Source organism: Nematolebias whitei, chromosome 18 (assembly GCF_014905685.2).
Source record: "Nematolebias whitei isolate Nwh7 chromosome 18, NemWhi1, whole genome shotgun sequence".
Lineage (NCBI taxonomy): Eukaryota > Metazoa > Chordata > Actinopteri > Cyprinodontiformes > Rivulidae > Nematolebias > Nematolebias whitei.
Window position 1 is genome coordinate 36622079 of NC_056515.1, and position 15863 is coordinate 36637941.

Here is a 15863-nt window from a genome sequence, read left to right on the forward strand (position 1 = left end):
TTTTGGCTACTGTTTTGCTGGTTTTAGCTACTACTTTGCTGTTTTTCGTGGTTAGTAACTGTCCTGCTGGTTTTAGCCTTTAGCTACTAGTTTTAGCTACTGATTTTAGCTGTTACTCTGATTATTTTAGTGTTTAGTATCTGATCAGTTGGTTTTAGCTTTTGGCTATTGTTCTGCTGGTTTTAGCTATTACTCTGATGCTTTTAGTGTTTAATAACTCTTCTGTTGGTTTTAGCTTTTGGCTACTGTTCTGCTGGTTTTAGCTATTACTCTGATGCTTTTAGTGTTTAACTGTTCTGCTGGTTTTAGCCTTTAACCACTGCTCTGGTAGTTTTATTGTTTAGCTACAGTCTTACTTGTTTTAGCTTTAGCTACTGCTGTATTAGTTTTAGCTTTCTGCCACAGTTCTGCTAATTTTATACTACTATTTTGCTAGCTTTTAGTTATTGCTTTGCTCATTTTACCTTTTAGCTACTGTTTTGTTCATTTTAGCTTGTCGCTATTGTTCTGCTGGTTTCAAGTTCCAACTGCTGTTCTAGTTTTAGCTTTTAAATGGTAATCAAGCACTCAACATTCAAACTGCATGTTCACAATAAATTCAGTGTCTCTAGTTTGTCCTGTTGGTCGATGTGGTTTGCACCCAGTTTATGTTTAAAGTCAGATTTCGACTCTGCACCGAAGCATTGCTCTGCCTGTGGGAACATTTCTCCATTGGTTTACAAAGTGAAGCTTTTTTTCTGTGTGCATTGGGGGGTGCGGGGGAGCAGCTGTCTCCTTAATTTACTTTTCATTTTGGAAAAGTGCAACTTGACTGGTCGCCCGGGCTCATATGTTAATGCCTTAATGTTCAGTGACATTGCTCCGAACCCATACCATGTGTCATTGTTTGCCCTTCAACCCCTTTACACAACCAGGAATGTACTTGTGTTCCGGTAAGAACTGGTAAATTTGTCAAAGATGGTGAAAATGTGGCTCTGTGTAGGATTTATTTTAAACAATTAACTTTTTTTATATATATAATGAAAGTATTTGGAAGTACTTTTCAGATGAATATTTTAAATAATGTCTTTTTTAAGCCTGGACAGATGTCACATGTACTGCAAGCTGCTACAACTTTGACATTTCTTAGTCAAAGCTCAGACCTGAACAGCAGTGGATGTTGCACATTTCTTCAAGAAAGGCCAAGCTGTTAATAGTGTGAACGCTTATAAAGCATTCACACTATTGTCGTCCATTTTTCTTCCACATGTTTTTCAGCATCTTTCTCGTTCCGCAATTTTTGTGTTATTTCAACAAAGCATAAATCAAAATGTTCTTTCAGGACAATCCTGCTATGACTTTTGGTATTGGTGCAACTTTAGCTTTTTGCAATATTTAGCCTTTTCCAACATTTTTGTTCCTAATAGAAAATGAATTGAGCTCATTTTACATCCTTCAAATCTTTAGCTCTATTTACAACCATTTACTGCTCCTTTCATATTTTATTCTAGTTCAGCTTCTTTTAGCTTGCTTGTGCAAATTAAAACTTTTTTCAGCTACTTTCAGCTAATTTCAGCTGTTTTTTCACCTGCTTTGTGCTTTAGTTTCTTTGTGTTCTGTTACTTTTAGTTTTTTCTAGTATTTCAGCTAGTGTTTAGCTGTTTTATGCTAATTTTAGCTTTTTCAACTAATTCTACATTTTTTGCACTCGTTTCAACCTTTTCAGCCCAATTCAGCAGAAATGTGCTCTCTCCATTTCCTTCTGGTAAATTAAGCTTATTCTGCTTTTTAACTACTTTTCAGCTGTTTTATTTTCCTCTTCTTCTAATTTCAACTTTTTTCAGATAATTTTCCTTTTTTTGTGCTTATTTCTGCTTCTTTCAGCCAAATTAGGCCGTGTTCTTTCTGCTTTCTTCTGCTAATTTAAACGTTCTACCTTTTTAGCTAGCTTTTTAGCTAATTTCAGCTATTTTTAGATAAATTCAAGTGTTTTGCAGTAAATCCTGCTCCTATCAGCCTAATTAACTTCTTTATGCTAATGTCAGCTTATTATGCTCCTTTCAGCTTTTTTCCAGCTAGTTTCAGCATTTTTTTTGTTGCTATTTCAGCTAATATTTATCTGTTTTATGCTAATATTAGCTTTTTTTGGCTAATTCCACTTTTTTTAAGCTTATTTCAGCTCTTTCCGCTTCTTTCTGGTAGTTTAAGCTTCTTTTTTTTTTTTGCCTTTTCACCTACTTTTCAGCAGTTTTTTTCTACTTTAAGCTTTCTTAGCTGTTTTCCTAATTCTGTGCTAATTTTTGCTTGTTTAAACCTAATTCAGCAAATATGTGTTATTTCTGCTTTCTTCTGCTAATTTAGGCTTGTTCTTCCATTTTTTGCTACATTTCAGCATCTTTTTAGCTGATTCCAGCTGTTTTTCTGCAATTTCTTCAGCAATAAGCATTCACACTGCATTTTCGCAGGAAATGCAATTTCTCTAGTTACATATGGTTTGACATGCTGCTGACTATTTTAGATTGTTTGTTTGATTGGCAGAGAGTTAAAACACTTGATTTTTAGTCTCGGTCATGAAGGACGACTAAAACAAATTTTGAAATCTGACAGATAAGACTGACAGCTGGTAAATGACATCCAAACTCTGTGTCAAAATAGTAAATAATCCTGTTCGATTGACAACACATTTCTGTTTTGTTTTTTCAGAGCAGTAGTCATGACGGCTGTCAACTCTGCCTATTGTGCAGAATTGCCAACAAAAATTTTCATTAAATCTTATTTAAGCATGTCACTATTTCTAACGATACTCATACAACTATGTTTAGGAGGCGTTGTCATATTTTTAGGTATTTTCCAACATTTTCTAATGAAATTATTGTTTGTATTAAACAATAAGAATAAATATCTAAGTAGCAACATGCTTGCTAGTGTTTACAACCCTTATCATGTGTTTTATTTAATTTTAATATCCAGGATGAGCTCATTGTGTTCACGTTTGTTCTTGTTCTGCCTTAAACAATCAAAGCTCCGAAGAAAAGCATCAGACATATAAACGCTCCCATGGCCACACATGAACATGGGCACGCACGTATGTTGCACACGCTCGAGCGTCCTGCAAAAGGCAGAAAAATATCAGCATCCCAGCTTTTCATGGGGAACTAATTCAATATCCCTTTGCCTGTTTTAAATGTCATTCTCTGAGCTCATCTGGAGTGACATGTTTTTCATGCTGGAAATAAAGGAGCTTTATTGGGCGGAGTGACGCGGGGGGGGGGTTCTGTGTCTGCTGGTGCTGATGTTTGCTGAAAATCCAAAAGGTCTTCTGAAAGAGTGAATGAAGTTTTGAAGGTCTGCGCCGCTGAGATCCCCCTTGAGCCGTCCGATGGGAAAAGACGGAGCGTCTCGAGGTGCACACGCCCGAGTCGTGTCGGTCACAAAGTGGAACGCCTCTCATGTCCATGAAGTGTGTTTAAGGAAAGATGAATATGATGTCTTTCGTGCTGCTGCCACTCACTTTGACATTTTTGGTTTATCTTTTCTAAGGGGTGTTCTATCATCATTCATAATATTAAATAGTTATTTAAATTATTATTATCGTACAGTTGTCTGAGTTTATTTGTCGCTCTTTTGTTTTTCCTGGATAATTCCAGTGGCCAGTGAGCTTTTAGCTGGAGGGGGTTCATTCTCCACAGTTGCCTCATTGTGCCAGATAATGACTTCCCTATTGAAGGTGACCCTTTTGACCTTGGAGACAGACAGTAAGACGGCCGTCTCCAGCCCCTCGAGGCATCGTCTGCTGTGGCATTTTGCCCACTCATCTCTGTGCCCTGCTGCCTTTTGCCTTCCACCAGACTAGCATTACTTCGCAGGTTCTGTCCTCTGTCTGGAGGGCGTATAACGAGGTGCACCGCTGACCTGAGCGCAGACGAGGTTAGGGTGAGGTCCAGTCGGCTGCAGAGCTCCAAACATGAAAGGTTGGCTCGGTCAAATGCTGACATAACATTTGAGGACACGCCTTTAACTCGTTTCCTGTTAGCTTTCTGTCAAACGTCTTTCTCTTCCTCGTTTTAAACTTTCCCCTCGTCTCTTTTATTCCAGGGTTTTTGAAGCCCCAGTGCTCACTGGCTCCTCCCATGCAGCGAGGCCGTTCGTCTGAGGTGTGTTCGTGTTTCAGCGGAATGTGTCCCCTCCATCAGCGACGCCTATCCTCAGGTAACTGTGCAAACAAACTTGTTGCAACTTGGTCTTTTAAGGATAAAACATGACTTCCTTTTGTCTGCATTTCCCCTTTTTTTTTTCTTTTAAGAAAATGCCATCATCCTGTGGATCTCATTTTAAAGTGCAGCTCATGACCAGGTGCACCAAATGCACCAAATAAGATTTTCTAATCATTAAAAATGGCACTGTGTTAATAGTGTGAATGTTTATGAAGCATTCACACTACGGTGATTCATTTTCCTTCTGTATGATTTTTTTAGCATCTTTCTCATTCCACAATTTTTGTGCTACAACAAATCATAAATCAAAATGTTCAGCTCTGTCCGGACAAGCCTGCTATGACTTTTGGGATTGGTGCAACTTTAGTTTTTTGAAATATTTAGCCTTTTCTGCCATTTTTCCTCATATAAAATGAATTGAGCTCATTTTACATCCTTCAAATCTTTAGATCTGTTTACCTTTTACTGCTCCTTTCACATTTTGTTCTGCTTCAGCTTCTTTCAGTTTCCTTGTTCAAATGTAAAAAAAAAAAAATCCAGCTACTTTCAGATAATTTTTTTCAGCTATTTTGTGCTGCTACTTTCTGCTAACTACGTTTTTGTGCTTCTTCTAACGTCTTTCTGCTAATTTCAGCTTGTTATGCTCCTTTCAAATAATTTTTGCAAGTTTCAACATTTTCTGCTATTTTAGCTACTATTTAGCTGTGTTGTGCTAATTTGAGCTTTTTCAGCTAATTCCACATTTTTGCTCATTTCAACTTTTTTCAGCCTAATTCAGCAAAAAATATGGTCTTTCCACTTCCTTCTGACAATTTTTTTTGTTTTTCTGCTTCTTTCAGCCTCATTGGGCAAATATCTGCTCTCCACTTCCTTTTGCTAATTTAAGCTTGTTCTACCTTTTCAGCTAACTTAGCATTCCTTAGCTAATTTCAGCTGTATGCAGATAAATTCAATTTTTTGTGACAATTTGTGACTTTCAGCCTATTTAACTTCTTTCTACTAATATCAGCTTGTTATGCTCCTTTCAGCTACTATTTAACTGTTTTGTGCCAATTTTAGCTTTTTTTAGCTGATTCCACAGCTCATTTAATTTCCTTCTACCTCCTTCTGGTAGTTTAAGCTTCTTTCTGCCTTTCCAGCTACTTTTCAGCTATTTTTAACAAATTTCAGCTTTTTAGCAAATTTTCAAATTTCTGTGTTCATTTCTGGTTATTTAAACATAATTCAGCAAATATGTGTTCTTTGCTTTCTTCTGCTTACTTAAACTTTTTCTTTCATTTCAGCTATATTTCAGCAGGTTTTAGCTAATTTCAGATGTTTTTCAGCAAGTTCTTCAGCAAAAAAAGCATTCACACTGTATTTTTTGCAGGAAATGCAATTTCTCTAGTTTAATTCAGTTTATTATGCTTTTGTAATAAAAAACATAGGTAACAACTAGAGAAACTAAATGCTGAGTTCTGAATGACGATTTACATTTGAGTTATTGAAGCTAAAAAAAGCCAGAATAAGCTAAAAGGTAAAAAAAAAAAAAAAAAAGAAGAGTAATAATTGTGAAACGCTTAAACGGAGCGCTGGCTAATAGCTAAAAAAGAGCAAAACACTAGCTAACAGCAGAAAGAAGCAAAGGCTAATTAAAGTATCATAAAGCTAGTTAGAAGCTAAAAGTAACCAAGTGGTAACTAAACGTTAAAAGTAGCAAAAGCTAGCTAAAACGCTCAAAAGGCTAGTGCCACTACATGCCTTTTGTTCGACAAATCAATCAATATATGACAAGTAAACAAGATTTAACATATTTCTGTATTCTTTTTTATGTCTCGCTGGCGTCTTGTGGAAGAATTTGTTGTTTGTTTCTGTGCAAAACTCATGCACACACACCGCCACCTCTGGCCAGAGGTGTGGTTGTGGAGCCTTATGTTGGAGGCGGTGTTCAGTCTTTATTTTTTGGATGATTAATGGTCTCTTTGCATGCCGAGTCCTTCTGATGGACAAGTTAACAGAGGTATCAGCCGCTTCCTTCCCACACCTCGGCTCGCCCATTGAGGTTTACACGCCAGCAGAACTTTCTGGTGTGGCGCTACTGAATGGTGGGGGTCCAAGTTATGCGTAACTTGTTATTAATGCTGATATATTTCCATTCTTTCCCCGAGGCTTGTTCTTTGTGCAGCGTCGGTGCCGTGACTTGCTGCGCCGTCTGTCATGTGAGGAGTGCATGATGAGCATCGCAGAAATAAGTCACTTAAACATAAAAACTCCATGATCAATTTTTATTCTTAAACTAGAACTAGAAGAAAGCACACATTTGAGCATTTCCTTGTTTATAATTTTATTTATTTAGTTAGTTTTACTCTTCTTGGAAATACAGTACAAGCTTTTTAATAGGAACCAGTTGCTTCCCGTCATCCATGTTCTGAATTAGTTCAGTTCAGTCTCTTTCTTCCCATATTGCCAATCATCAGACAAGCTCCTTGTCCATTTGCCTTTTTTTTTTTTTTACTTTCTTTCAAGAGCTCTAGGCAACTTAAGTGGCATTAATTTGTTCAATCATTCATTGGTTTTAGAACTCCCAAGTAAACAATTTATATTTCCTTTGAAACCAATTATGTGCCCATGACATTTTTTTATTTTGTATTCCCAGAATAAACTAGAGATGGTACTTTATGGTCAACGGCTCAGATGCTTTTTCTCCGTTCATAGAATTATTTTTGTCCCTTTAAAAGATCATTGTTTTATCCAAAAACACTTTTATTCATTTATTATAGTTTATTAAAACTCTTAGAAAGTAATTATCGCATATACATTTACAACCTACTGCTTGTCAAGCCAAATCAAGATGGCCTCTGAAGATAATTGACCTTTAGCAGACACAAACATGTCAATTATAATTCATTTTTAACTCCCAACAAGCCGTTCTTTTATATTCTGAGCTAAAGTTTGGCGTGTTAGTAGCTGAAAGGTCTTCAACACAGTCCAAGTGAATAAAGTAAGTGGATGCAAATCTTCAGGTTGACCCATATCAGCTCTTTTTTATGATGGATATTGAGGCTGGGGTTTTTTACTTTACTTTTCAAGGCATTGAGCTTTTCTTTAAGAACTGCTTATGTCATTTATTATGATTTTATGGAGACATAAAGAGCCAGTTAACCAAAATAATGTTTTCTGTATCCAGAACTTGTTTCTTTGACTTGTTGCAGTTTTTATTAAGTTTTGGACGTTTTAATTAGTTGTGCTTAAAACCTAACGAGAAATAAAAAAATAAACAAAGGAATATGATTATTTTGTTTTTGAGTGTGTGTGCGTTTTAACCGTTGATGTTGGTGCTGTGAGCGCTTCAGCTTCACTTCTCGGTGACAAGTTAAGGCGCGGAAAAATAAGCCTGCAGCTGTGACACAATTCCCATCTGCCTCCAAAATCCCTGCAGACAAGTATTTATTTTCCTAATTTTTATTTTCTTTAAAATAAAATAAAAAGGTTTTGGCATCTTTGCACTTTCTGGAATGCGACTCAACATTTTTTTCCCCTTTTTAGTTTTTAATCAAGTCGGTGAAGGAAATAATGAAACCCCTCTTCATCTTAGGCAAATACTTTGTTTCACGGGCAAGTTCTGGCACGGTGAGGTGCACGATTATTCCGCCTACCTCACCCCCATATGTGTATTTTACACAGTTATCTTGATTGATTGCAACATATTTTACTGTCACAGCTTGTGGTGAGGGTGGATGTGTTTCCAGAACAATTCAGACCATCTGGATCAGAAGTGTAGTCTTTCTGAAGTACGCCAGTTTTTCTTTTTTTTTCTTTTACTCGTGTTGTGGATAGTTTAGGAGCTGCAGAACTTTAAGTTCCAAGTCACATTCGATTATTTTGTCTACACCAAACTTGGGGCCAACGTAGATGTGGAGTTAAACTGCCGAACTTGTTTATTATTGCTGTCTTTTCTTTTAGCTTCAGAGATTTAACGTGTGAATGTTTATGAAGCATTCTCTCTATTGTCAGCCATTTTTCTTCCGTGTGTTTTTTTTTTTCAGTGCGATTCTCGTCCCGTAGTTTTCAGCTATTTCAGCAAATCATAAATCAGAACGTTCAGCTCTTTCAGGACAATCCTGCTATGACTTTTGGCATTGGTGCAACTTTAGCTTTTTGAAATATTTAGCATTTTCTGTCGTATTTTTCTCATAGAAAATAAACTGAGCTCATTTTACATCCTTCAGATCTTTACATCTGTTTACAACCTTTTACTGCTCCTTTCACGTTTTGTTTTTCAGCTTCTTTCAACTTCCTTCTGCAAATTTATTTTTTCAGCTACTTTCAGCTGTTTTTTTTCAGCTGTTTTGTGCTGCTTTCAGATTCTTTCTCCTAACTACATTGTTGTGCTTCTTCTAACTTCTTTCTGCTAATTTAAGCTTTTTATGATCCTTTCAGCTTATTTCTGCAAGTTTCAGCTTTTTTTCCCCTCCATTTCAATATTTAGCTGTTTTATTCTAATGTATGCTTTTTCAGCTAATTCCACATTTTTTTGCACTCTTTTCAACTTTTTCAGCCTAATTCAGCAAAAATGTGCTCTCTCCACTTCCTTCCTGTAATTTCAGCTTCTTTCTGCTTTTTTAGCTACTTTTCAGCTGTCTTTTTTTTGTTGCAAATTTCAGCTTTTTTCCCGATACTTTCTACTTTTTTTTGTGCTCATTTCTGTTTCTTTCAGCAAACATGTAATTTATGCTTTCTTCTGCTAATTTAAACTTGTTCTACCTTTTCAGCTACTTTTTTAATTTATAGCATTTTTTAAACTAATTTTAGCTGTTTTCAGAAAAATTCAAGTTTTTGGAGTAATTTCTGCATAATTAACCTTTTTCTGCTAATTTCAGCTTGTTGTGCTCCTTTCAGCTTTTCTCTTTAGTTTCAGCTTTTTCTGATATTTCAGCTACTATTTAGCTTAGCTGTTTTATGCTAATTTTAGCTTTTAAAACTAATTATACATTTTGGAGCTCATTTAAGCTCTTTCGGCTTACTTCTGTTAGTTTAAACTTCTTTCTGCCTTTTCAGCTACTTTTTAGCTATTTTTGCGAATTTCAGCCTTTTTTTTTAGCTAATTTCCTATTTTTTTGTGCTTATTTCTGCTTATTTAAAGCTAATTCAGCAAATATGTGTTCTTTCTGCTTTATTTAGCTAATTTAAGCTTGTTCTTTCATTTCAACTACATTTCAACATGTTTTTAAGCTAATTTTAGCTGTTTTTCAGCAAATTCTTCAGCAATAAGCACTGCATTTTCACAGGAAATGCAGTTTCTCTAGTTTAGTTGTGTGTTTAGAGAAAAAGGCAAAGTAACTGTACGTTTAGAAAGTGGATAACCGCTCTGGAGTCTAAACTCTGTAGACTCTGTAATAATCGTGGCTCTAATTATGGAATGTGTTGCTATAAATCTACAAATGTCTCTTGATTGTGTGATTGTCCTCCAGTTTTGCTGTCCGGGCCGTCCGGCTGCACCCACAATGACAAGCTGCTGTGGGAGGCACGAGGCGTGTAGCGGTGACCGAGCAGGAGGTTTCTGGGAAGGCTAGCGAGCCTCGCCTGGAGGGGGGAGCCGTTTTCAGCTGTGATCTGCTGAACTCCAGGCAGCACACTGATGTGGCCGGGCTCCGGTTTCAGCGGTTTTACATTGTTTGAGCTTTTCAAAAACAAACTCTTACTGGAAAGGAACCGTGAGAAACTTTGCTTTTCCACAGAATCTTTGTTATAAAAAAAAAAAAAATGCAGTGAGGAAAAATGAGTCCTGATGGGAAAAACGTGTTTTTATTTTTATTTTCTTTTTTAATTCGCAGAGGATGAAGTACAGTGAAATGGGAAAACGGCATTAAAAACAGAGCTTTCTGAACAGGCCCTCACAATGCAGGCCTTGTGCTGTGATTTGCTCTGTCCTCACCGAGCGGAGCAGAGGAATGGAAAAGATTATCCACAGGAATGTCTGGGGTGCCCTCAAACAGAGCGGGCTGCATGAATGGCCAATGGGAGCGAGGCTTCTAGAGCGGTGGGCTAATTTTTTCCTGATGAACTCAGCCGCTTGCTCCACATCGCAGTCTGATTGCCAGGACTTAACTCGCATATGGTCTGTGTTTGGAGGGTCCAAATGACAGGACCAATTCAGCCTGCAGAGAAAGGGGGTTGGGGAAAGATGTTTTTTTTGTGATGCCCCCTCTTTTCATTAGCTTTGGATGTCTTGAGGAGCTTAATTTAACTATCCTACCCTACATGGTGCCATTTTCCAATCAGATACTGTTAGCTTTATTAAAACCCAGCCCTTTTTATTTATTTAGAAAATGAAGCCATGCACTGGTGTTCAGTCTAGTCCCACTTCATTACGCCTCATAATTAGCTCACCAGTTTACAAGTCCAACCAATAACAGTGAAACCACTTGATGATTTCTGCTCGAGAGGCTCCCCCCCCCTCCCCCACCATTTAAACCCAGGCCAGAATAAACTGTGGAAAATGAAAGTGAGATCCAGCGTTTGCGAGTATTGTTGCTTTTAAGCATCGGCGCTGCAGTAAAAGGCCGCGTGGTGGGCCTCCAGAGAGAGGCAGCATGTGTTGGTGGACCTTGTGGTCACACAGCAGGATTTGAAACCAGCAGTTGGGGGGGATAAAGGGTGTGAAAGAGGCTAAAGAGAGCAGTTCTGCAAGAGGGTTATGAAGGGGGCTGACGTTGGGTTAAAGTGGGTCCTCATGTTTCCCATCGCGGGGTCCTGCAGAGGTGAAGAGGGTCATGGAGAGGGGCCTCATTATCCTCAGCATGCTCTGAGCTCGCTGTGCTCTAATTGGCTGGCCTGAGTCCACGCTCTCCCAGGCTGTTTCCTGCTGGGTCAGGAGCCAGATACGCTGGAGGCCACCACCCTCCTGTTTATTGGCACTGGAATCTATTTATGCTTTTCATGTGCAACTATTACAACTTATCTCAAGCAAAAAAAAGTTACTAGTTTGAGTTTTTATCTGGTTTACTCTACAGCAGTGGTGTGGAGTTTGTCACAACGTGGCTGAGAACTGTCAAACTGTGTTAATTGGCTGCTTGAATTTATGTTAAACCTATCTGCAACCAAGAGATAAGTTGGGTGGGTTTTCCAAGAAGTATTGCCCCCTTGTGGTGTTCATTTAGTTGATTACTTAAGTCCTTAAAGACCTGATATATTTTTCTAAAATTCAAACTTATTGAAAGCAAAAGGTGTAAATTAAATATCATCATGGGGAGACGATGACCAAATGAAAAAGTTCAAGCATGTGCTGATGAGCTCAAGATGCTTTATTGATTTAAATGCACATCATAGAACATTAGATAACTGTAAATGTAACAGAGTTAGCTAAAAGGCTATTTTTCATCTGTTGTATTTGGACAGATGTTGCAAGTCACCCGAAAAAAAAAGGCTACAAAGTTATAGTATCAATTAAAAGCTAATAAAATTCTTCAAACCCTAAATGTATATACATATAAAGACAACTTACCAACACATTTCTAAAAGTCTCGTACATCAAAAACATTACCACATAAAATACTACTACATAACAGAAGCCTCCGTTAAAAGAAATACAACCAGAAGCAGATCAACAAATACTAATAAAATCCAGACAGATGGTTACAGTGCACAGTGACATCGGGGTAGCTGTACCTGATTATTGTTTAACAATTTCTTTAACTAGGAACGCAAAAATAAATTAATAAAATGAGGGGGAAAAGGAATGAAAAGAAAGAAAGCGACTTTAAATATATGTCAGTTGGTAAAAATTGATCTGTCTACACGTCGTGATCCTCCTCCCTAAGCAGCACATTGGAGACAGTGGAAAGAAATGACTCCCTTTCAACAGGAAAACATCTCCAAAAGACCCAGCCTCAGAATAGGTGGCCAGGAATGAGACGAAACAAACACAAAATGACCGGCCCGTGTTTAGTTTCTATGAGGAAAATAAAAAAGGAAATACAGTTAATGGTAGCGGCAATTGCAAAAACAAACATGGAGATTAGAAACTCGAATAGAAAACGTGAAGACTGATGAGGAAATGTGTTCAGTTTGTCATTCAGCAGTCTACGCTTCTAGCAGCATAACTGGTAGCTCAGGAAACCCAAACCAATTCAAACTATAGGATTTATGAAAAAGGAAAGTTTTAAAACTAGTTTTAAAAGTAGACAAAGTGTCAGCCTCACAGACTGAAACTGGAAATTGGCTCGACAAGAGAGAGAGTCTGAAAACGTTAAAGCTCTGCTTCTCATTCTAATTTTGGCAACTCTAGGAACCACAAGTAAACCTGCAGTCTGAGAGAAAAGCACTTTGTTATAAACATTTGAAACAAGATATTTAATAGCAAATAGAGCTTATTTGTTGAGAGTTGCTGTATACTGCATTTTAAACCCTATTCTGTTTTTATAGAGAACCAATGGAAAAAAATATATTTTTCTTTCTCTCCTAATCCTTGATGCCAAAGGAATTCAGTAATGCAATGTCCTATCAATGGAAAACCCCAGGCAACATGTCCCCAGGTGGCCCAGCTGCTACAGCAGCAGGGATGCATCAGCAGAGCTGGAGGTTTCTGCGCTGGTACACACTGATGGCAGCTATCCACGACGGGTCACTAGAAATCAGAGCGACTAAGCCTTTGATAACTCTCTGAGCCTTTAATCCCCCTGCAGCAGCATCACAGTGAAATGCTATCTCATTGTCATAGCTCAAACTCAGCAGAGAGCCAAGAGCAGGCCACCAGGGACATGAGGTGATGGGGAGGAAGGAGGGGTGTCACAAGAAGTGGTCGCATCCCCATCATCACCCAGTCATTGTTACCATCTCGGTGTAAATGAGGGTGGTAATGAGGGTAGCGAGTTGATCAAAATTTTCTGAGGTTATTAGTGCGAGTTTAAATCTGAGTCATAGTTGTGCAGAGGAAGCAACATTTACATGTACATTATCAGGAGAAAAGCATAATTTAATCTGGAATGAATTTTAGAGTGGAGTACAAAAGTATCCATTGTTCAGCTTCTCTTTAAAATTCGAGAACTCTGTTTTAAACTTTTACATTACCGGTAAGTTATTTTCAGTCTGTTTGTGATATATTCTCTGAGGCACTTGACACAGATGAGATAAAATTCCATTCTGCCGCAGATGCTTCTCCAAGTTTTGTCCTGGCCATTTGTGTGAGATTAATAGAGACTGTACATATCTACCAAACTTTTCCACTCCTGTTACATTCTCTGCTTTGGCTCAAACCACATAAAACCACCAGAATCAGCCGGCTGTGTCTAGCCTGAACTTGTAAGCACCACGTTCACATCAGTGACGCTGACTAAGCATTGAGAGATGCTGACCTCTTCTAAACATTGGTAAACACGAGTGAGTTGAGATATGAGAAAATTGCATGAGTCAGATTAGGAAAAGAGAAGTACGTATGGCTCATGACATCTTGCGCTGCTCTGTTTGCAGATAAATTTGCTGCTTGTTGGGATAATTATTAAATGCAACACGTAAAAATGTATTCCCATTTTTAACGAAAGCCGTTTGTGTTTTGATAGAAAACAATCACAGCAGCAAGACTGCAAAGTAATGAGAAGATTTCGAAGTGTCATCCATCACTGCGCTTCTTTTGTTTTCCCTCCGTTTGCTGAGATGATGGAAAATCTGAAAAAGTTTGCGTTGAGCATCTGCATTTGCTAATAGCAGCTGGATCAAATATTTTAACTAACGAGGTCAGACCAAAGGAAGAAGCTAAGTCATGTGATTTATTTGTTCCAAAAGTCTTCTTTTCTTTCTAAATCATGTGTTTCCTGTTGTTATGCTTTGCCTAAAATTTATGGTGTTGCCTTGAATATGACTCAAAGCAACAGCAAATAAATGAGAGCGCGCTATTTTGGACTTTGGGATCCAAAATGTCTTGTTTTTGTTATCATGCTTTGGATATAATCAGCTTCGGCTCTTCTTCTGGTCATCTGCTTTGGTCCATGTCAATGATAACTTGAAAGGCAACGGCAGCATCACATCTATGTGTCCCCTCAGCTCCAAAGGCGGGGGGCAGGGATGTAGGGTGAAAGTAAAAACACAGTGACGATAGAGGGAGAAAGGGGAGACGACTGTTGGTATTCTGACATTAAAGTGATTTGACACGCTTGGCATTATAGCAGGCTTGGGGGTGGGTGGGGAGGGGAGACGGTGCAACAGAGCGCTTGATCTGAATGTCACCCATGCTGATCTCATGAAGTGGAAGGTCAGAGCGTAGCACCTGCCCTGCCCATCCTAGTCATAGCTCATACCCCCCCCGAAAAAAAAAATATATATGGGGGGGTGCATAGTCCCAAAGAAAGGGTCAGCAATGTGTGTGTGTGAGCATGATGAGTGGAAGCTTGGTGGCAGATCCTAACCTTCCAGTGTCACATGTCTCGGCTACACAGCAACAGGCCCACCCGAGTGTGCTAATGCAGCCCAGTACATGCTGGGATGTGAGAGATGGAAGTGGGGGCGAAGTGTTTGCAACTCCCGCGTGCTTTCTCCTCCAAGAGGTGCTCCTCGAGGTGCATGGAGAAAACGAGGGTGGGAGTGATGGTAATGCAGAGGCTAATGGAAATGTCTTGTCAGGAACCAGTGTTGGTTTGCCAAGTCAGCTGCCCTTGAGGAATGTAGACCGTGGCTGCTGTGACAACATCGGAGCTGTAGCTCCTGTTTGACCAAACAAACAGAACAATTGCTTTGGCAGAGGAGAGGAGGTCTCAAAGTCGAAAAGTGAAGAACAAGGTTTGTGTTAAGGATTACAGCAAAATCCTACATCACTTGAAGGATGCCTGAAGCCAGTTTCGTACAACTTGGATCCTGTTTTGACATCCTTGCTTGTGGTTAAAGTATTTACACTGCAAGGGGCATTCCTGTAATCACTTAGATGCAGCAACAAGAGCAACAAGACACTACTATTTTACAGGTTGTCAACAAATTTAGCTTGGTATTTTAAAATAAGAGTTGGGAAATGTGCCCCAAGCTTGCATCAAATGTATACAATTTAATATTAATTGATAATACAATCAGGATGAATTGGTAATGGTGGGTTGTTGTGTTGCTTAGTTAGTAAATTATTTTACAAGACCTCAGTAAACATGTATTTTCTTTTCTCAACCTGAAGTCATGGTCATGGTCTTAGCTCTGCATTCTTAATAAACTAAAGCAAGCAAGTATGCAGTGTCTGCTGTATTGTGGACGCTGTGCTGGTCTGTTGTGGTGAAGGGGGAGCTGAGATATAAGGCAAATCTCTCTGTTTACAGGTCTGTCTACGTTCCTACCCTCACCTAGGGCCACAAACTTTGGTAAGGGCATGTCCGACTGGGAGGAGACCTCGGGGAAGACCCGGGCAAACCGAGAGACTATCTTGTATCTTGTACTATGACTATGTCTTTTTGTTGGCCTGGGAATGCCTTGGAGTCCTCCCAGAAGAGCTGGAGGAGGTGGCTGTGGAAAGAAATGTCTGGGTCTCCCTGTTCAAGCTGCTGCCCCCGCAACCTGACTTCGGAACAAGCGGTAGATAATGGATGGATGGATGGAACACCGTTATGGAGCTCAAAATGTTTATGGGGAAAAACAAACAAACAAACAAAGGGTTTATGTACAGCTGTGGATCCCAGACTTTGAGTTAGGACACCACTGAGTTAAGGGGGCACCAAGTCATGG

The 15863-nt window shown here is 38.8% G+C and overlaps 1 protein-coding gene across 1 annotated transcript in view; it reads left to right on the top strand.

Moving 5' to 3' along the window:
• Nucleotides 1–4106: 4106 nt before the first annotated feature.
• rxraa (retinoid X receptor, alpha a) overlaps nt 4107–15863 on the top strand; it is a 99639-nt gene continuing 87882 nt past the window's right edge. Inside the window, exon 1 of the mRNA XM_037692207.1 lies at nt 4107–4188. Coding sequence (XP_037548135.1) covers nt 4110–4188 — 79 coding nt within the window. The 5' untranslated portion in view covers nt 4107–4109. The remainder of the gene's footprint in view (nt 4189–15863) is intronic.